This window comes from Bos javanicus, chromosome 19 (assembly GCF_032452875.1).
Source record: "Bos javanicus breed banteng chromosome 19, ARS-OSU_banteng_1.0, whole genome shotgun sequence".
NCBI classification, from domain to species: Eukaryota; Metazoa; Chordata; class Mammalia; order Artiodactyla; family Bovidae; genus Bos; species Bos javanicus.
The window spans coordinates 22,454,147-22,477,698 of record NC_083886.1 but is presented as its reverse complement, the minus strand read 5'-3'; the positions used below and the strand labels follow the sequence as shown (position 1 = coordinate 22,477,698).

The 23,552-nt window shown below is 40.3% G+C and overlaps 1 protein-coding gene across 5 annotated transcripts in view; it reads right to left on the bottom strand.

The window, feature by feature from the left end:
- EFCAB5 (EF-hand calcium binding domain 5) overlaps positions 1-23,552 on the bottom strand; it is a 104,413-nt gene that overhangs the window by 56,505 nt on the left and 24,356 nt on the right. For all 5 annotated transcript variants that reach the window (XM_061389499.1, XM_061389500.1, XM_061389496.1 and 2 more), the window contains exons 4-5: positions 8,052-8,628; positions 659-815 (exon numbers count right to left, since the gene is read on the bottom strand). In XM_061389499.1, coding sequence (XP_061245483.1) covers positions 659-815; positions 8,052-8,602 — 708 coding nt within the window. In that variant the 5' untranslated portion in view covers positions 8,603-8,628. The remainder of the gene's footprint in view (positions 1-658; positions 816-8,051; positions 8,629-23,552) is intronic.

Here is a 23,552-nt window from a genome sequence, read left to right as displayed (position 1 = left end):
GTCCATAGAATTTCCCAGGCAGAATACTGGAGTGGGTAGCCATCCTCCAGGGGATCTTCCCGACCCAAGGATCACATCCAAGTCTCCTACGTCTCCTGCATTGGCAGGCAGATTCTTTACCACTGGTGCTACCTGGGAAGCACCTACATATACCTAAGAGAACATATTTATCTCTTAGAGCACAGTTATTTCCTGGAGCTAATGACATGGTCTTTTAGGGAAGTCCCTGGCGGTCCAGCAGTTAGGACTCTGCACTTTCACTGCTGAGGGCCCAGGTTCAATCCCTCATCAGGGAATTAAAATCCCACAAGCTGCATGGTGCTGCCCATACCCCGACTCCACACCACATGGTCGTTTAGTCCACAGAAGTAATTAGTCACACACATACAAAAAACAAACAGAAGCTGTGTCTGTCTATAATGAAGAGTTTGTGAAATTCAGCCAGAGTTAATATTTTGGAAATCTACCTAGAATTTTCTTTTTAATGTTCAAGAGAAAATTGAAGAAATTTACTTTCGTGGGCTAGATTTACCTCGGCAAGACCGAAAATTTAGAGGGAAGCTTCTAGCACTCTAGAAACACTCTAGATCGATCAGTATCTAGCAATCACTCTTACCACCCATTCCACCTTACGCTTCACAGGTACCCTCCTCCTTACCACTACCATCGGAATCATTCCTTTGGGGTCTAGGATCCACTCATTGAACTGCTCCTGCAGAGCCTGTTTCCGTGCGTTGGCCACCTTGGCTTTGATGTCGTTTATGTATTCTTTTTGTTCTCGTTTCTGTTTAATATTCTCCTTTATCTTGGATACTCTGAAGGATGTAGAAATAGAAGACATGTTGCGTTAAGATTATTGGATTTAATTAAGATTGTTCAAATGGCAGAATTGAGAGTTCAGAGCCTCATTTAAATTTTCTACCTCTCTTTTTCCATGAGATCTTCATTTAAGCCTGTAGTGAGTCCCTCCTTCCCTTAACACATATTCAATTTGGCATTTCTCATAAGCTGCCTGCTACTATTCCTTGACTTTTTATAGAGGTCGGCCTTATTTTACTCAATGAAATACTATACTTAAGAAGTACTAAGAATAGCTCTAGAAGCTGCCATGTATAAAAGCAAGATTGAATACACTAAGGCCTTAGGGTGGTGGGCCTCTTTTTTCCCTGGACATAGAAATCATCTTGGAAAGACCTTGATTCCAAGTCTAGGTAGGGAGACTGGAAACTGCATTTATAACAAGCATCTCAGGTAGTTCTGATTCCTTGGATCCAACTTTTGATTTCTGTCCAGGAATATTTATCGCCAATTTCTTTTATCTGGCCAGAGTCAAATACTTTTGACAGCCCTTAAGCAGAATGCTGCTGCTGCTGCTAAGTCGCTGCAGTCGTGTCCGACTCTGTGCGACCCCAGAGACAGCAGCCCACCAGGCTCCCCCGTCCCTGGGATTCTTCAGGCAAGAACACTGGAGTGGGTTGCCATTTCCTTCTCCAATGTATGAAAGTGAAAAGTGAAAAGTGAAGTCGCTCAGTCGTGTCCGACTCTTAGCGACCCCATGGACTGCAGCCCACCAGGCTCCCCCGTCCATGGGATTTTCCAGGCAAGAGTACTGGAGTGGGGTGCCATTGCCTTCTCGGCTTAAGCAGAATTGTTACGTTCTACTCAGAGTTGTATCACTCAGGTTGAAAATGGGGGAAGAACTGTGGTTTTAGTCATCCCTATATTTATCATCCATATTAGGACTTCAAAACCACTGTTTTGACTGAAACACCAAAATGGTTCAGAATAATAAAAGTAGCTTCTGATTTCAAACATAATTGTCAAATAATGTTTGAGTCAGGTCTTCTCATGGCTCAGCTGGTAAAGAATCTGCCTGCAATGAGGGAGACCTGAGTTCGATCCCTGGGTTGGGAAGATCCCCTGGAGAAGGGAAAGGCTATCCACTTCAGTATTCTGGTCTGGAGAATTCCAAGGACTGTACAGTCCATGGGGTTGCAAAGAGTAAGACAAAACTTTCACTTTCTTTCACTTTTCAAAGAAAAGACTAAGGCAATCTAACAGATTTTGAAATGCAAAAGACTTCTCAGTAGGAACTGGTAAATTGGAGAACTCTAATAATCCAAGAGGGATTAATACAGAGACTTTGCTGTAGCTCAGATGGTAAAGAGTCTGCCTGCAATTCAGGAGATCCAGGTTCAATCCCTGATGGGGAAGATCATCTGGAGAAGGGAATGGCAACCCACTCGAGGATTCTTGCCTGGAGAATCCCATGGACAGAGGGGCCTGGCAGGCTACAGTCCAGGGGGTCCCAAAGAGTCAGACATGACTGAGCAACCAACACTACTAATAATCCAAGAGGGGCTTCCCAGGTGGCTCAGTGGTAAAGAGTCTGCCTGCCAATGCAGGAGATGCAGGTTCAATCCTTGGGTTGGGGAGATCCCCTGGAGAAGGAAATGGCAACCTACTCCAGTATTCTTGCCTGAGAAATTCAATGGACAGAGGAGCGTGATGGAGCTACTGTCTGTGGGGTCACAAGAATTTGACACAATTTAGCGACTAAACAACAACAAACAATAATCCAAGAGAAACAATATAAATCTAAATCATTACTTTATGCCCATATAAGGACTTCAAACTTCTGTAAGAAAAGATTTCAAAAATAAAATTTCAAGTTTGAAAATAAAAACAGGCAGGGTTTTGTTTTTTTTAAAGTCTATTGAATTTGTTACAATATTGCTTCTGTTTTGTTTTGTTTTTTTGGCCTCTAGCATGCAGGATCTTGGACTTTATTTAGCTCCGCAACCAGAGAACTGGATAGCCAGGGAATACCCCCAGGCAAGTTGTTTAATAGTGTAGAAGGGCTGGTTTCTGAACTGCTGGAAGATAATTAGCATTTTAAAGGAAGTGCTAAATTCCTCTGATATGACTACTAACCAGCCAAGCCTCTCCACTTGTCTCTGAACCCTCGGTCTCTTCTCAGCTGGCTCTCCTTCCCTTCCGCTATCTTTCTCCCTCTGCTGCTTTATCTGTCTACCTCTCCCTTTCCCACTCTTTCCCTCTCTTTATACAGCATGCATGTGTGTTCAGTAGCTCAGTGCAGTCCGACTCTTTGAGACCCCGTGGAGCCTGCCAGGCTCCTCTGTCCATGGGATTTTCCAGGCAAGAATACTGTAGTGGGTTGCCATTTTCTGCTCCAGGGTGTCTTCCCAACCCAAGGATTGAACCTGGGATTGTTGTTCAGTTGCTCAGCTGTATCAGACTCCCTTGCTGCCGCACGGACTGCAGCATGCCAGGATTCCCTGTCCGTCACCATCTCCTGGAGTTTGCTCAAACTCATCATCAAGTCAGTGATGCCATCCAACCACCCCATCCTCTGTCGTCCCCTTCTCCTCCTGCCTTCAATCTTTCCCAGCATCAGGGTCTTCTGCAGAGTTGGCTCTTCTCATCAGGTGGCCAAAGTACTGGAACTTCAGCTTCAGCATCAGTCCTTCCAGTGAATATACAGGATTGATTTCCTTTAAGATTATTGACTGGTTTGATCTCCTTGCAGTCCAAGGGACGCTCAAGAGTCTTCTCTAACACCGCAGTTCAAAAGTATCAATTCTTTGACGCTCAGCTTGCTTTATGGTCCAGCCCTCACATCCATACATGACTCCTGGAAAAACCATAACTTTGACTGTATGGAACTTTGTCGGCAAAGTAATGTCTCTGCTTTTTAATATGCCATCGAGGTTTGTCATAGCTTTTCTTCCAAGGAGCAAGTGTCTTTTAATTTCATGGCTGCAGTCACTATCTGCGGAGATTTTGGAGCCCAAGAAAATCAAGTCTGTCACTGTTTCCATTGTTTCCCCATCTATTTGCCAGAAAGTGATGGGACCAGATGCCGTGTTCTTAGTTTTTTGAATATTGAGTTTTAAGACAGTTTTTTCACTCTCACTTTCATCAAGAGGCTTTTTAGTTCCTCTTCACTTTCTGCCATAAGGGTGGTGTCATCTGCATATCTGAGGTTGTTGATATTTCTCCCAGCAGTCTTGATTCCGGTTTGAATCAAGGGTCTCCTGAGTCTCTGGCATTGGCAGGTGGATTCTTAACCACTGTGCCACCTGGGGAGCCTCTATACAGCTCTCTCCTCAATTCCTGTCTTTCCTTCCTGATTCTCTATTCTGTGTATTTCTTAGAGCTTTTTCTCATTATTCATTCATTCACACTCACTGAGTTTCTTAATTCACTCATTACACAAACATATACTGAGCACCTACTATGGATTCTGCCATTGTAAAGCTTAGGGTCCAATGCAGAACAAGAAAGTAAGTGATGTTGTGTAATAAGTATTGGGTGTCTCCAGATTCTCATGTGTATCAATCAAAATGGATGAACAAAATTGGGTTTCTGTCACAGTTCCATCTGCCTGAAAAGCCTTCCTCCCTCTCTTCATTTGGCTAGATCCTCCACATCCTTTAAGTCTCAGTTCAGACATCATTTCCTCCCTCTTATAAATGTCCACATTTAGAAACAGAACCTGGTTTTGTGCTTCAGGGCCATTGCACAGGAGGCTCTAAATACAATCCAGATGGATTTTTAATTTATGATGTAACTCATTCAGGGACTGAATAAAATTTCTCTTTTGTGGTCTGCATTATCTCAAGAGGATATCTAATCAAGAGAATTTCATAGCCTCCAAAACTCTTAACTTAGGGTATTGTAGTGTAGGGTAGACATAACCTGTAAGCAGATTCTAAGTGCAAATTCACAATCCACTTTTAAGGAGATTGGAAAAGAAAAAAAAACAAAAACAAAAACAAAACTACAATGTGGTAAAATGCGAAAATTGTCACAAATTCTTTCCATTCCTGTAAGCAGGTCTGTTTGTATGCAATGTAGTCTTGCAGCTCCTCCCATTAAGAATTAAAGTCTATTTCTGCATCTCGTGTGTCTGGCTGTGGCCATGTAACTTCCTTGGGCCAATGGGCCATTAGCAAACACAGGAAGCAGAAAGCTGAAAAGTGGTATAAATTATATCACAATAAAACTTCTATAACAAAAATTGTATCACAATAAAACAGTGGAAAAAAGGAATCAATGTGCTTAAGCATTGGAGTTTGCTCTGTTTCATTAAACTTAAGAGCCTTTGCACCACCACCTTGGAATAAGCCTAGGCTAACCTGCCCCACCGGAGAAGGCAATGGCACCCCACTCCAGTACTCCTGCCTGGAAAATCCCATAGATGGAGGAGCCTGGTAGGCTGCAGTCCATGGGGTCGCTAAGAGTAGGACACGACTGAGCGACTTCACTTTCACTTTTCACTTTCATGCCTTGGAGAAGGAAATGGCAACCCACTCCAGTGTTCTTGCCTGGAGAATCCCAGGGATGGGGGAGCCTGGTGGGCTGCCGTCTCCGGGGTCGCACAGAGTCGGACACGACTGCAGCGACTTAGCAGCAGCAGCAGCAGCAACCTGCCCCACTGCTTTACCAACAGTCAGACAACTAATAGCCAGATGACTATCAACTGCCATTTTACTGTAATGTATGAGTGATACCATGTGGAGCAGAGATGAGCCATGAGCCCAGTCCAAAGTTACCAACCCATAAAATCATGAGCAAATAAATGATTGTTTATTTAAGCCACTCAGTTTTGAGGTATTTTGTTTCACAACCAAAGCTAGTTAATAAAACAGTCTCCACAGTACTTCCCTGGTGGTCCAGTGGTTAAGAATCTGCTTTCCAATGCAGGTGACATGGGTTTGATCCCTGGTCAGGGAATTAAAATCCCGAATGCCATGGGGCATTGAGGCCCGTATGCCACAACTAGAGAAGCTCTGGCACACTGCAACAAAGACCAAGACAGTTGAAAAAACTGTCTCCCCATCTTAAATGTTTTGAGATTTTTAAGAGTACAATATAAATCTAACTACTTAAAGAATAGATGTAAAAATGCTTTCTTGCCCTAATTGTCACAATCCAAATTCTATCCATCCATTCAAGCTGTGTTAGGAAAATCTTCCACTTAGAGAATTTGCCTAGATTATATCAAAACTGAATGTTGTATTTCATAAAAACTGGTTCTAGCCAGCTTAAGTGGATAATAGACCGTGAACTTTGAGTGACCCCAGTACACGAGACCATTGCTAGACCTAACTGAAGCCTCTTTTTCAGCTGCTAAACAATAGTACTTGTTTTCATCAATCGTATACAAACCTATGGACTCATTCTATCCTATATACAGTGTGATTGTCTTTAACTGTTACAAGTATAACCATTATAAAGCTCCCTTCCTAACACTTAAAACTCTAGAATCTTCCCTCTCTGCAACTAGTGAGTGATTTCTTCACTGGTATAGATTCCTTTGCCTGGCAAGTTAATAAGCTCAGTTTGTGTTTGCTTGTTTTTAAGCTCTGATGGTCTTAGTTTCACAAAGCTAAGCTGGACTTCTTGAAGCATGTTCATATTATTCCTGTGATGAGTATTCCTATACAAATACATATATATCTACTTAATCATTATACTTAATTCTTATTTTCTTCTGTTTATTCAAAATATATCTTATTATGAAATGAGGTTCCTGACACAAGGTGCAATGACAGGTTCTCCTAAGGATATCAGTTGCTGAGTAGTGTAAAATGAATCAGTAGAATATCTGGCAAATACTAGGAATTTCTGGACATCTTGAATCACTTTAGTCACTCAGTCGTGTCCGACTCTTTGCATGGACTGCAGCACACCATGCCTCCCTGTCCATCACCAACTCCCAAAGCTTACTCAAACTCATGTCCATTGAGTTGGTGATGCCATCCAACCATCTCATCCTCTGTTGTCCCCTTCTCCTCCTGCCTTTAATCTTTCCCAGCATCAGGGTCTTTTCCAATGAGTCAGTTCTTCGAATCGGGTAGCCAAAGTATTGGAGTTTCAGCTTCAGCATCAGTCCTTCCAATGAACATTCAGGACTGATTTCCTTTAGGATGGACTGGTTGGATCTCCTTGCAGTCCAAGGGACTCTAAGAGTCTTCTTCAACACTGAAGCGACTTAGCACACATGCATGAGTACACTAAGAAACTTGGAAGGATGTACTGAAAATTAAGAACAATAGTTATTTATAGCTGAGGGGGAGCACTCGGTGGATGGAGGATAAGAATGGGAGAGAGGGACTTCCCTGGTGGTCCAGTGGTTAAGAATCTGCCTTCCAATGCAGGGGATGCGAGTTTGATCCCTGGTCTGGGAAACTGAGATCCCAAATGTTGGGGAGCTACTGAGCCAGTGGGCATCTAGAGAGAGTCCATGCATCACAATGAAAGAGCTCATATGATGCAACCAAGACCCAATACAGCAAATAAATAAATAATTTTTAAAAAGAATGGGAAAGAAAGTTTCTGGTGTTTAATACTTTATGTGCGCTCAGTTGCTCAGTCATGTCTGACTCTTTAGAACCCCTTGAACTGTAGCCCTCCAGGCTCCTCTGTCCGTGGGATTTTCCAGGCAAGAATACTGGAGTGGGTTCCCATTTCCTCCTCCAGGGGCTCTTCCCAACCCAGGGATTGAACCCGCATCTCTCATGTCTCTGCACTGGCAGGCAGGTTCTTTACCACTTGCGCCATCTGGGAAGCCCTAGTGTAACACATAAGCGAATGCAAATATACATTCTTAATTTCCTTCCTTTTATCCAAAGCATGTGAATGAGTTAAAAATATTTTCCACTTTATACATTTCAGCTTTTGAACCAGATAAACGTATTACCTATCTAGAAAGTTAAATTCCAGAAAGTGCTTCCTCTCATATAGCTTACTTTTCAGTACAAGGACACAGATAAAAAACAGATAAATATACACTTGGGATCCTAGTGAGATAACTAAATTCATGAATACATGGAGCTTAACAAACCTCAGTAGTCTTCACTGTGTCTCATAAATAGTGAAGCACATAGTAGTAGCTCGTAAGTCCTTTCTGAAGAACTATAACATTACTTAAAATCCTGTTTGTATTATTATATATTTTTTTCTACTTACTTTTTAACATAAGGAGAGCTAGATCATCAACTGAAAACACCAACAAACTGTACCTGTTGTAAGTAGTGTTCGGAACATATATCTTCAGGTCTTCTGAGATCTCTCTCATCACCCTCTGATACCCAGACAGTCCTGAATCTTTGATATAATTAGGGTTGTTTCTCATTAAGTATTCTCCCAAATGGTTAATTGGATCAAACTTGGTGGGAATATCAACATCTGCCAAAAGCTTCTTCTTTTCCACTTGCATTAACATTCTTTCCATTCCAGGAACTAAGGTGGGTAGAAGTTTGTCGAGCAAATATGCACGAGTGTTCAGTGCCATGTTTTCAGTATTAAACCACTCTTTGGCCAAATTATCCCTGGGGAGTTTCTCTTCCTCCTTTTTTTCTAGTTCCTTCTTCAGATTTTCCTTATCTATGATTTTCTGATGCATTGCCTGGGCTCTTGCCTGCACCCTTTCTAAAAGATTTTTCTTCCATGGTTGTTCCCGGTTTGAATCCTGTGCAGTTTGATCTAAATTGAAAATCACTTTTGCAGGTTTTCTAAAGACAATATTCTTTGAGCCTCTAGTTTTAGACTCCTTTATTGAACAAGTTGACATTTTTGGCTGGTTCTCCAGGTTTAAATCTGAGGGAACAAATGTGAAATGTAAGAAATATTAGAGGTAATTTTTAATCTGTATTACTCTAGAATATTATTAGAAAAAATTTACATGGCATATTCAAACACAAGTAACAGTAACAGAAAATCAGACAGCAGTGACTTTAACCATCAGGACATTTATTGTTTTCTTAATCAACAGTCATTCAACAGCTCAGTGTTTTCATTAAGTACCTATCCTGTTTCTATTGCTCTTTATTTTTTGTCCTCCTACCGCAAGATCACAAGATAGCTACTGCAGCTCCAGGCATCTCTTCCTTTTTTCTCTTTATTGAATTTGTTACATATTGCTTCTGTTTCATGTTTTGGCTTTTTGGCCACAAGGCATGTGGGATTTTAGCTCCCTGACTAGAGATTGAGCCTGCACTCCCTGGATTGGGAGGCAAAATCTTAACCACTGGACCGCCAGGGAGGGCCCCAGTGCATCACTTTGTTATAGTAGAAAAGGACTGAGAACAAAGGGGCTTTCTCCTCTGGAGGTTCTGTTTTGTTACCCAAGAAGGGAAGATCCCAAACTCTTCACTCCAAGACTTTTCTTTACATTTCATTGGCCCTAATTAGGTTACATGCCCACCCTAAGCCAACAGCTGGTAAAGGGAAAAGGGCTTAATTGGGAATAGTTTTGATCAACTGTAATTTATTCCTTTGTTTCAGGATTTAGATATAATTCTCTGATATCAAGTGATTTCTATCTCCTACAAAATTAAGGTTCAGTTGGCAGACAGAAAGGTGGGAAAATGTCTGCTGAGTAAGTGATGAAGAGAGTCTGCCACACTTGTATATGTAAATATATTTCTTCCCACTCTCATGCTTACAACTTCTTTCAAGTTGGACATTTTACACCAAGATAGTTCACTAAGAAGAGGCACCTACATTCCCTTCCTACCAAAATCTCTAGAAATGATAGGGTGTGTGTGTGGGGAGGTTTAAATATTCATTTGTTTGGCTGCGTGGGGTCTTAGTTGCAGCATGGGGGATCTTTCCTTGCAGCACATGGACGCTCTAGTTGTGGCCCGTGGGCTTAGTTGCCCCTTGGGGGCGTGTGGGATCTTAGTTTCCCAACCAGGGGTCAAACCCCCATCCCCTGAACTGCAAGGTGAATTCTTAACCAGTGGACCACCAGAGAAGTCCCTGTGTGTGTTTTAATATGAACATAAGAATGCTAAGAATAATAAAGAGGGCCTTCAGTAGTCAGAAATTTTGAAGGTCTCTGAAAAAATGTAAGGTAAGTGGGATTCAGTTCAGTCCAGTTGCTCAGTCGTGTTCAACTCTTTGTGACCCCATGGACTGCAGCACAGCAGGCATCCCTGTCCATCACCAACTCCCGGAGTTTGCTCAAACTCGTGTCCATTGAGTCGGTGATGCCATCCAACCATCTCATCCTCTGTCATCCCCTTCTCCTCCTGCCTTCAATCTTTCCCAGCATTGGGGTCTTTTCCAAGGAGTCAGTTGTTCACACCAGGTGGCCAAAGTATTGGAATTTCAGCATCAGTCCTTCCAATGAATATTCAGGGTTGATTTCCTTTAGGATTGACTGGTTTGATCTCCTTGCAGTCCAAGGGACTCTCAAGAGTCTCTCCAATACCACAGTTCAAAAGCATCAATCCTTTAGTGCTCAGCTTTCTTTATGGTCCAACTCTCACATACATACATGACTACTGGAAAAGCCATAGCTTTGACTAGACAGACCTTTGTTGGCAAAATAATATCTCTGCTTTATAATATGCTATCTAGGTTGGTCATAACTTTCCTTCCATGCAAAGAGTTGACTTATTGGAAAAGACCCTGATGCTGGAAGGGATTGGGGGCAGGAGCAGAAGGGGACAACTGAGGATGAGATGGCTAGATGGCATCACTAACTCAGTGCACATGAGTTTGGGTGAACTCCGGGAGCTGGTGATGGACAGGGAGGCCTGGAGTGCTGCAATTCATGGGGTCGCAAAGAGTCAGACACGACTGAGCAACTGAACTGAACTGAACTGATGAGGCATCCTAAGCTTAAAGAAGGTATATATGGGTAACAGGGGAGTGATTGATCTTTCTGTGTATTTTCATCCCCACTGAAGCTAATCATCAGGCACCAGAGGCATTCACGCTTGAGCTGAGACAAGTGGGTCTGGGTGAGAGAGGCAGGACAATGCCTCCATACCCATAGAAAATGAATTTCCAGCAGACTTCACTCTCTGCATATCTCACCCCTCCTCTAAAATCTCAGGCAGCAGGCTACAGAAAACAGAAACGTCATCCACAGAAAAGCAAACAGGGATTCCCAAATGCAAACAGGAAATAACAGTTTTTATCATTTTTGAAAATTAAGAGAACTTAGAAACCTAGTGGTCAGACTTTTGTTTCTATTATCATTCTCCAACTTAAAAATGGGACTTCCCTGACAGTCCAGTGGTTAAAACTCCGAGGTTCCACTGCAGGGGGCACAGGTTTCATCCCTGATGGGGAACTAAGATCCCACATGTCACGTAGTGCACAGTGAAAAAAGGAAAAGAAAAGAAAGAAATCATGACTTATTGAAGAAATGGCTGATTCTAGGACTAGGGCAAGAAATATTCAAGAAGAGCCTGGAGTATCTTCTAGTGCCAGAAAGTAAAGAGCTCAAAACAACCTCTGCATTGATTGGGACATGCTGTAGGGAATCAGTAATCAACTGAAAGCTCTCTCAAAGGCCAAAAATGGGACAATTTGAGCAACAAAGTAATACTGGATTATAACCCCAGTATAAAATAAATATCCATGTCTATTCAGAAAACTAAGATCATGGCATCTGGTCCCATCACTTCATGGGAAATAGATGGGGAAACAGTGGAAACAGTGTCAGACTTTATTTTTCTGGGCTCCAAAATCACTGCAGATGGTGACTGCAGTCATGAAATTAAAAGACACTTACTCCTTGGAAGGAAAGCTATGACCAACCTAGTAGCATATTCAAAAGCAGGGACATTACTTTGCCAACAAAGGTCCGTCTAGTCAAGGCTATGGTTTTTCCTGTGGTCATGTATGGATGTGAGAGTTGGACTGTGAAGAAAGCTGAGCGCAGAAGAATTGATGCTTTTGAACTGTGGTGTTGGAGAAGACTCTTGAGAGTCCCTTGGACTGCAAGGAGATCCAGCCAGTCCATTCTGAAGGAGATCAGCCCTGGGATTTCATTGGAAGGAATGATGCTAAAGCTGAAACTCCAATACTTTGACCACCTGATCCAAAGAGTTGACTCATTGGAAAAGACTCTAATGCTGGCAGGGATTGGGGGCAGGAGGAGAAGGGGATGACAGAGGATGAGATGGCTGGATGGCATCACTGACTCGATGGACACGAGTTTGAGTGAACTCAGGGAGTTGGTGATGGACAGGGAGGCCTGGCGTGCTGCAATTCATGGGGTCACAAAGAGTCGGACACGACTGAGCGACTGAACTGAACTAACTGAACTGATACTGATATAAACAAATACTTCAATAAATAAATAAATAAATGGGGGAAATAGAAATATCTCCTGTGCAGAAGTATTCCAAATAACTTATGTACTCTGCCCTCAAGGTACTAGAGCATAATTCTCTTCTCCTTTTTTTTTTTTTTAATTCTCTTCTCCTAAAGTGTGGGCTGTGCATAGTGACTTCTCAAAGAGCACAGTTAGAAATAGGGGAAATAAAGAAACAGAGGAAAAAGAATAACTTTACAGTGGAGAAACATGACAACTGCTATCTCAGTCAGATGATCTCAAGGCTAATATCAACAATGAAAAGTCAACATTGGTTCATTAATTGTGACAAATGAGCTGTGCTGATGGCATATATGATACACTTGATAGCATGAAATGGCAATAGCAATTATTCTCTGTAACCTTTCTCCAAAAACCAATAATCTCAGTCACATTATGAATTTTTAAAAAAATCAGACAAATCCCAATTAGGGCCACTCTGCAAAAATACCTGATGGTATTTTTCTCTAACACTGTCAAGGTCATAAAAAACAAGGAAATCTGATAAACCGTTAGAGCAAAGAAAAGTCTAAAGGGACATGACAACTAAATTTTGTATCCTAGAGAGGTTTCCTGGAGCAGTAAAAGAACACCAGGTAAAACTAAGGAAATCTGAATAACATATGGATCTTAGTTATAATGTATCAATACTGGTTCCTTGATAGTGACAAATATGCCATGCTAACATAAGATATTAATAATAGCGGCGGTGAGGAGATATCCCTCGTCCAAGGTAAGGAGCAATGGCTGCACTTTGCTGGAGCAGCCGTGAAGAAATACCCCACACCCAAGGTAAGAGAAACCCAAGTAAGACAGTAGGTGTTGCAGGAGGGCATCAGAGGGCAAACACACTGAAACCATACTCACAGAAAACTAGTCTGTGTTTTCTAACTAGTCTAATCACACTAGGACCACGGCCTTGTCTAACTCAATGAAACTAAGCCATGCCTGTGGGGCAACCCAAGATGGGCGGGTCATGGTGGAGAGATCTGACAGAATGTGGTCCACTGGAGAAGGGAATGGCAAACCACTTCAGTGTTCTTGCCTTGAGAACCCCATGAACAGTATGAAAAGGCAAAATGATAGGATACTGAAAGAGAAACTCCCCAGGTCAGTAGGTGCCCAATATGCTACTGGAGATTAGTGGAGAAATAACTCCAGAAAGAATGAAGGGATGGGGCCAAAGCAAAAACAATACCCAGCTGTGGATGTGACTGGTGATAGAAGCAAGGTCCGATGCTGTAAAGAGCAATATTGCATTGGAACCTGGAATGTCAGGTCCATGAATCAAGGCAAATTGTAAGTGGTCAAACAAGAGATGGCAAGAGTTAATGTCGACCTTCTAGGAATCAGCAAACTGAAATGGACTGGAATGGATGAATTTAACTCAGATGACCATTATATCTACTACTGCGGGCAGGAATCCCTCAGAAGAAATGGAGTGGCCATCATGGTCAACAAAAGAGTCCAAAATGCAGTACTTGGATGCAATCTCAAAAACGACAGAATGATCTCTGTTTGTTTCCAAGGCAAACCATTCAATATCACAGTAATCCAAGTCTATGCCCCAACCAGTAACACTGAAGAAGCTGAAGTTGAACGGTTCTATGAAGACCTACAAGACCTTTTAGAACTAACACCCAAAAAAGATTGTCCTTTTCATTATAGGGGACTGGAATGCAAAAGCAGGAAGTCAAGAAACACCTGGAGTAACGGGCTAATTTGGCCTTGGAAAACGGAATGAAGCAGGGCAAAGACGAATAGAGTTTTGCCAAGAAAATGCACTGGTCATAACAAACACCCTCTTCCAACAACACAAGAGAAGACTCTATACATGGACATCATCAGATGGTCAACACCGAAATCAGATTGATTATATTCTTTGCAGCCAAAGATAGAGAAGCTCTATACAGTCAGCAAAAACAAGACCAGGAGCTGACTGTGGCTCAGACCATGACCTCCTTATTGCCAAATTCAGACTGAAATTGAAGAAAGTAGGGAAAACCACTAGACCATTCAGGTATGACCTAAATCAAATCCCTTATGATTATACAGTGGAAGTGAGAAATAGATTTAAGGGCCTAGATCTGATAGATAGAGTGCCTGATGAACTATGGATGGAGGTTCGTGACATTGTACAGGAGACAGGGATCAAGACCATTCCCATAGAAAAGAAATGCAAAAAAGCAAAATGGCTGTCTGGGGAGGCCTTACAAATAGCTGTGAAAAGAAGAGAAGCGAAAAGCAAAGGAGCAAAGGAAAGATATAAACATCTGAATGCAGAGTTCCAAAGAATAGCAAGAAGAGATAAGAAAGCCTTTTTCAGCGATCAATGCAAAGAAATAGAGGAAAACAACAGAATGGGAAAGACTAGGGATCTCTTCAAGAAAATCAGAGATACTAAAGGAACATTTCATGCAAAGATGGGCTCGATAAAGGACAGAAATGGTATGGACCTAACAGAAGCAGAAGATATTAAGAAGAGATGGCAAGAATACAAGAAGAACTGTACAAAAAAGATCTTCACGACCCAGATAATCACGATGGTGTGATCACTGACCTAGAGCCAGACATCCTGGAATGTGAAGTCAAGTGGGCCTTAGAAAGCATCACTATGAACAAAGCTAGTGGAGGTGATGGAATTCCAGTTGAGCTATTCCAAATCCTGAAAGATGATGCTGTGAAAGTGCTGCACTCAATATGCCGGCAAATTTGGAAAACTCAGCAGTGGCCACAGGACTGGAAAATGGCAGTTTTCATTCCAATCCCAAAGAAAGGCAATGCCAAAGAATGCTCAAACTACCGCACAATTGCACTCATCTCACACACTAGTAAAGTAATGCTTAAAATTCTCCAAGCCAGGCTTCAGCAATATGTGAACCGTGAACTTCCAGATGTTCAAGCTGGTTTTAGAAAAGGCAGAGGAACCAGAGATCAAATTGCCAACATCCGCTGGATCATCGAAAAAGCAAGAGAGTTCCAGAAAAGCATCTATTTCTGCTTTATTGACTATGCCAAAGCCTTTGACTGTGTGGATCACAATAAACTGTGGAAAATTCTGAAAGAGATGGGAATACCAGACCACCTGATCTGCCTCTTGAGAAATTGTATGCAGGTCAGGAAGCAACAACTGTGACATGGAACTGGACATGGAACAACAGACTGGTTCCAAATAGGAAAAGGAGTTCGTCAAGGCTGTATATTGTCACCCTGCTTATTTAACTTACATGCAGAGTACATCATAAGAAACGCTGGACTGGAAGAAGCACAAGCTGGAATCAAGATTGCCAGGAGAAATATCAATAACCTCAGATATGCAGATGACACCACCCTTACAGCAGAAAGTGACAAGGAACTAAAAAGCCTCTTGATGAAAGTGAAAGTGGAGAGTCAAAAAGTTGGCTTAAATCTCAACATTCAGAAAACGAAGATCATGGCATCTGGTCCCATCACTTCATGGGAAATAGATGGAATAGTGGAATAGTGGAAATAGTGTCAGACTTTATTTTTCTGGGCTCCAAAATCACTGCAGATGGTGACTGCAGCCATGAAATTAAAAGACACTTACTCCTTGGAAGGAAAGTTATGACCAACCTAGATAGCATATTCAAAAGCAGAGACATTACTTTGCCAACAAAGGTTCGTCTAGTCAAGGCTATGGTTTTTCCTGTGGTCATGTATGGATGTGAGAGTTGGACTGTGAAGAAGGCTGAGCGCCAAAGAATTGATGCTTTTGAACTGTGGTGTTGGAGAAGACTCTTGAGAGTCCCTTGGACTGCAAGGAGACCCAACAAGTCCATTCTGAAGGAGATCAGCCCTGGGATTTCTTTGGAAGGAATGATGCTAAAGCTGAAACTCCAGTACTTTGGCCACCTCATGCGAAGAGTTGACTCATTGGAAAAGACTCTGATGCTGGGAGGGATTGGGGGCAAAAGGAGAAGGGGACGACAGAGGATGAGATGGCTGGATGGCATCACTGACTCAATGGACATGAGTCTCAGTGAACTCAGGGAGTTGGTGATGGACAGGGAGGCCTTGCGTGCTGCAATTCATGGGGTCGCAGAGTCGGACACGACTGAGCGACTGATCTGATCTGAACGCTGGATATGGGGTAGAGAGGAATTCTCTGTATTACCTTCACAATTTTTGTTTTGGTAAACTTAACAAGTAGTCTAAAAATAAAAGCTTATTTAAAAAAAAATAAACTAAACAAACCAATAAAGCAAGAGAGATTACTTGAAAATGAAAAAGGATTGTTGTTGCCAATAAATCGTCAATACATTGGCTTGAACGTCAGAAAACAATCAATCAGCAAGCTGCAAGATAAAGTCAAAGTGGATAAAAAGAGCAAAGTAAATAAAAGAGTAGAGGATTGATGGTTATTTAAAAAACAGAAATTCATCCATAGAAAAATGAAATTTTGATATATGTAACTGAAACTCCAATACTTTGGCCACCTAATGCAAAGAGCTGACTCATTAGAAAAGACCCTGATGCTGGGAATGATTGAGGGCAGGAGGAGAAGGGGACAACAGAGGATGAGATGGTTGGATGGCATCACCGACTCAATGGACATGGGTTTGGGTGGACTCCAGGAGTTGGTGATGGACAGGCAGGCCTGGCGTGCTGCAATTCATGGGGTCGCAGAGTCAGACATGACTGAGCGACTGAACTGAACTGAACAACATGGATGGACTTTGAAAACATTATGTTTAGTGCAATATGCCAGACACAGGACAAATATTGTATGGTTCCACTTACATGAGGTAGCTAAATTCATAGACAGAAGGTAGAATAGAAATCACAGTGGGGTGAGGGGAGAGGGGAAGGGGGAAATACTGTTTAACGGGTACAGAGTTTTTGTTAGGGATGATGAAAGAGTCTTGAGTAGGGATGGGGATAATTTGTGAATCAACTTTGTGAATACATTTAATGTCACTGAATTGCATACTTACAGATAGTTAAAGTGATAAACATTGTCTATATTTTACCATATTTTAAAAAAAGATAAAAGAGCCTCACCAAGACTTCAGAATCCCTCTCATGCTACCTTTTCAATCACAACGTTCCTTCAAAGGTTAACACTAACTTTCCTTCCTCCTTCCCTCCCTCCTTCCATTCCCTTCCCTTCCCTGCCTTGCTTTCCCCCTTCCTTCCTTCCTCTCTTCCTATCTCTCTCTTTCCTCCTCTCCTTCTAGGCCTTTTCCCGTTCCTCCCTCTGTCTGGTCACATTCCCTTGACTCTCAACATTATGGATTAATACTATCTGTTTTTGAACTTCATATTGATGGAATCATACAACATGTGCTCTATTAATAGTACCTTTTTTTGCTCAATAACTTAACTACTTTTATCCACGTTGCCTGGCAGTAGCTTCATAGTATTACATTATGTGAACATGCTACAGTTTTTTCTATTCATTCTACTGCTGATAGAATATTTGAATACTTTCCAGATTTGATTATTACAAAAAAGCTGCCATGATCAATCCTCTACATGTCTTTTGGTAGACATATACATTCATTTATCTTGGTATGTACCTAGAAGTATAAATGCTGATCATAGGGTATATATGTATTCACCTTAGAAACAGTGCCAAACAGTTTTCTGAAGTTGTACCAATTTACGTTCCTACCATCAATGTATGAAAATTCTTGTATTCCATATCCTTGCCAACTTGGCATTGTCTTTTATTTCAGTTATTCTGCAGAACCCATAGTTTATCTTATGATTTTAATTTGCATTTCCCCGGTGACAAATGAACTAGAACACATTTCCCTCTCTTTACAGGCATTTGAATATCTTCTCTGATAAAGTATTTGTTCAAAGCTATTGTCCATTTTTCCATTGGATTGTCTGTCTTACTGATTTGTAGGGGTTCTCTATATAGTTAAAAACCTTTGATGAACACAGGTATTGTAAGTATCTTTTCTCATATTTTGCTTGGCTTTTCACTCTCTTAATGGTGTTTTCTAATGAACAAAAATAAAATTCTTAATTTTAATGTGTTCATTCTTCATTTATTTTATAGTCAGCATCTTTTGTGTTTTAAGAAATCTTTGTCTACCCCCAAATTGTGATAATATTCTCCTGTGTTCTTCTAAAATTATTTACTGTTTTATCATTCACATTTACATCTATAATACATGCAGAATTTGTTTTCATGTGTGGGGTGAGGTAGAACTCAAAAATACATATTTTCCATTTTGGCATCATTCTTGTTTTCAATACAGGATTTTCAACTGGACTCTGTTCCATTGGCTTATCTATTTTTATGCCAATGTCATACTGTCCTAATTTTTGTTACTTAACTATAAATCTTGATATTTAGAAATATAAATCCTCTAGCTGTGTTGTTCAAGATTTCCTTGGCTTTTCTGGGTCTTTTGCACCTCTACATAAATTTTAGAATCAAATTGTCATTTTATAAACACACAGACACACATACAGAACCCTGCATAAGTTTTTATTAGAATTACAGTGAAGCTAGAGGTCAGTTGAAAAAGCACTACTATCTTAACAACATTAACCCTTCTAATTCATGAGTAAGGTATATGTTTTCATTTATTTAGGTCATCTTTAATTTCTTTTAATTATGCTTTATAGTTTCAGTGTAGAGGTTTTGTTCATTTTTGGTTAGACTTACTTTGAGATATTTAGGGGGTTGTAAGACATTAAAATTGGATCTTAAAATTTTCATTGTTTGTTGCTAATATATAATAGAAATATAATTGTTTTTGTATATTGACTTTGTATCCAGAAACCTTGATAAACTTATATTGATTGCTTTGTTCATCTGCTAAAAAGAAATTTCTATTTTTTCCTTGATAACTTTTATAATTTTTATATTCCTTATTTGCCTTATGACACTGGCTAAACCCATAGATCTTTTAGGAAGAATAATCTTTTTTTAACCCACCTTTCAAAATTAAGACTCATTAATGAAGATATGTTGTCCGTGTTGGTTACTACTGAATTCTTAGTTAGCAGTGGTTAGAACAGTGTCAGAAACATAGTAAGTACTCAAGTATTTGGTGAATGAATAAACACTGTGTTAAAAAATATTATAGGCATTGGAATAAGAGGTATCAGGGTTCAAATTTCAGCTCTAACATATAGTAGTTCCTTATAGAATAAGCTTATAAACTTAGACTCTATTTCTACAAGATGGGAATATAATTATACTTTGTAGGATAATCATGATGAGAAAATTATACATATACATATATGAAATTATATATATAACACATATATCCTGAAGCATTTATAGTCATTATTACTATTATTATTATTGGATGAGCTCACTCTGTCTAGAGTGAGAAGAGGACCATAAAAGGAATTTTGTGCAACATTTTAGAAGAATAGGCAGATAAAGTACATTTACACAGGAGTCTGAGAGTGACTAGGGAGTTGGGAGGAAACCAGGATACATTAGAATCACAGAAACTACAAGGAGAAGAGTTTAAAGAAGGATGTATTATTAAAATTTCAATTTGAGCAGTAGAAATCTATCTTACATAACTTAAATTTTAAAAATGCAGTCTCTCTTTCCTTTTAACCTCTCCAGCATAACCCAAGGCAGATATCCCTCCTCCAGATGTATAGCAACTTAATATCTAGCCATCTTAATATCTGGCTCATTAGTAAACTTACAAATGAACAAGGGCATTCTCTTATCTTTGCTGCAGACTGCTAGTGCTCCTCTAGTGTGCTTGGTATTACAGCTTGCTAAGCAGTAATCCTCCGGAGAAGGCAATGGCAACCCACTCCAGTACTCTTGCCTGGAAAATCCCACGGACAGAGGAGCCTGGTAGGCTGCAGTCCATGGGGTCCCTAAGAGTCGGGCTCGACTGAGCGACTTTACTTTCACTTTTCTCTTTCATGCATTGGAGAAGGAAATGGCAACCCACTCCAATATTCTTGCCTGGAGAATCCCAGGGACAGAGTAGCCTAGTGGGCTGCTCCCTATGGTGTGACAGAGTCGGACACGACTGAAGTGACTTAGCAGCAAGCAATAATCCTAGTGCTTGCTCTCTCCCTACCAACACACAGAATGGAAGTAGATGTGTGTTTGGTTACAACTCTGGTCAAACACTTCTCTCTTAGAGCAATAATACCAAGAAAACAAAAGGAGACACACCAATAGCAGGGTCAGTAAATCAGGATTCTGAATAAGCCTATCAGTAGCAGTCCTTTGATTGGGTGATCTCTGAATTCATAAATTACGGCACTGCCCCAATGGAAAATTAATTAAGGAGTTTAACTGAATACAATTTCAAGCAAATACTGGTTTTTTTAGCCTATGCTTGCTGCTAAATCACTTCAGTCGTGTCCGACTCTGTGCAACCCCATAGACAGCAGCCCACCAGGCTCCCCCGTCCCTGGGATTCTCCAGGCAAGAACACTGGAGTGGGTTGCCATTTCCTTCTCCAATGCATGAAAGTGAAAAGTGAAAGTGAAGACGCTCAGTCGTGTCCGACCCTTAGCGACCCCATGGAGTGCAGCCTACCAGGCTCCTCCATCCATGGGATTTTCCAGGCAAGAGTACTGGAGTGGGGTGCCATTGCCTTCTTCGAGCCTATGCTTATATAGTCCTAAATCTTTTACAGATAGATTGATTCGTTTACATATTCACTCAATAAGTAATTATTGATGTCATAGTGCCAGGCACTATGCTAAGCACTGAAATTCTTTTTCAGGACTTTCTAAGCTTCTATGGAATTAAGAGCTTTTCAAATACTTACCCAACATGCACATCTTCACTCTGTATTAACCCACCTTATAACATACAAAGTCCTATTCAGGCACTACAGGCACAAATGCTTTCAATTAAAGAAGTAGAAACACAAAAAAATTTCTTATTCATATTCTGAAAGGTCCAATGATTTTTATAAATGACTTTCATCATTTTCTGCACTCAGTACCTGGCCCACTGCTGGGCATGGCCTCAGCACAACTCTATTTAAGAACGCAAATAGGAATGAATTATAATTCACATTATAATAAGCTCTAGCAGACTCTTTCTTCACAGAAGGCATACAACCTTAGAGGGACTGGCCGCTGATTGAATTGGTGAAAATTGACCCAGCAGGGCTACTCAACATATGTGCCGTGTTCTCTTAAAACACAGGTCCTGTCTGAAGCTCAGCTGGCTTGATCTGTCAGGATTTCTTAACATTTGACATAATATAGAAAAACTACTGTGAGAGGAGGAAAAGAAGCACTATTAAAACTATTGACATTAAAATTCAATAGCTATAGGAAAAGGTATTTTCCTGCAGAATTTTTTAAAACTTAGGGCTGTGTAATAAGAATAAAGCTGAGCAAATCAATAAAAAAAGAAATAAAATTTCTCAAAACACAAGTTCAGCTCATAGCCTGAAAAATGTAATAACCAGGGAAAGAAACGAGGAACTCACATGATATATTTAGACACAATATTTTCTATGCAAAGATAAGTATTTGAGTGTATTCTAGGAGCTTCCTGGAAAAATAACATCATTTTAATTTTGATAAGTATATAACAAGGATGGGCTTCCCTGGTGGCTCAGTGGTAAAGAATATGCCTGCAGTGCAGAGCCGCAGGAGACACAGGTTTGATCCCTGGGTTGGGAAGATCCCCTGGAGGAGGGCATGGCAACCCACTCCAGTATTCTTGACCGGAGAATCCCATGGACAGAGGAGCGTGGAGGGCTACAGTCCACAGGGTCACGAAGAATCAGACAACTAAGCACAGCACAGCACAGCATATAACAAAGATAAAGACACTTATTTTGATGTGTTGAAATTGGAATAACAGTTCCTCTTCCCACTTATTACACACACACATACACATACATATTTACAAAGGGAGATTTAGAATATTAAAATTAATAGTGACTGATGACTGAATAAATAAATACATTGTATTGCATTTGATATTGCAACAAGCAACTGCAATATTTTCAATGTATATCATATACTGGGATGAACAGACTTACTCAAATAATACATTTCCCTCTATCATACATTATAAAGCAGTAACAAATTCAAAGTATGAGAATAGGAAAGACCATAAACTCTTGACATGTTTTCTAGAGAGGCAATAAATTAAAGAATGGAATACACATGTGACTTGCATGTACAGATTTGGCCATAAACTGATTAAAGTGAACATCTAATTAAATTTATAGGAAATTACCAAGATCACAATTCTGTTTAGCAAGTTTAAAATGAAAGAGTTTATTTATAAAGCTGGTCCATGTGAGTATGGTAAAAGCAAAGGGATTTATGGGGTAGTGGTGGTGGAAGGAGGGAGTGAGGAGGAAGCAAAATCAGGAAACTGGTGGTGGGGGGCAGGGAGGGAAGGACTTGCCAAGAAACTTTTTTAAAGTTAGTGAACTGTGAAAGTTTACAATAAAGGCAAAATAAATGCTGAATAGTTTGATTCTTCATGCATATGTATTATAATATGAACTAATAAGAAATAGTAAATAATTCTTTTAGTTGGTTTAAAACACAGAAAAATACTTTGAGAAGGGTAAGCATCTATAAGTTATAGCTAGCATCTATATAGCAAATTATAGTTTAGAAAATGCTTTAATAATTATTATTATAGTTCAGTCTAGCACATACTAAACACTTGATAGTTGGAAACTAAGTTCGAAAGAATTTCAATTAACTAAAATATAAATTGTTAAATTTTAAATATTGTGAAAAATTTATGTAGTATAGGATTTCACTAAGTATCTAAAATTAGAAGAACAGTAGTAAAAGGGATGACTATCTTGCCTATTTAGTTGTTGCCTTTTGATCATATAAATTTTCAACCTGCATAATCATGTAGAATTTGGATTAAGGATTGGGCTAAAACTCAAACAGAACAAATGTGTTGTCAAGTACAGAGGTAAAAAGAAGAAACAGAAAAACAACAGGCAGGTCGAATCACTAGATTTCTGTATTTATGGGTTGTCTGCTGTGTCAGTCCACTCTTAGGTAAATTTTCTCTTTAAGTACAAGATTAGTAAAGTTGCTTCAAAAGTGTCAATAGAAAGTAAAGGGAATATATTTTTTTCTTTAAACTTTTTATTTTGTATTGGGGTATAGCCAATTAACAACCTTGTGATAGTTTCAGGTGGGCAGTAATGAGACTCAGCCAAACATATACATGTATCCATTCTTCCCCAAACTGCCTTCCCATCCAGGCTGCCACATAACATTGAGTAGAGTTCCATGCGCTGGAAGTTCCATGTGCTGTACAGTAGGTCTGAAGGGAATATATTTCAAAGTGAAAGTCACTCAGTCGTGTCTGACTCTTTGCAACCCCATGGACATACAGTCTCCAGGACAGAATACTTGAGTGGGTAGCTGTTCCCTTTGCCAAGGTATCTTCCCAACCCAGGGATCGAACCCAGGTCTCCCACATTGA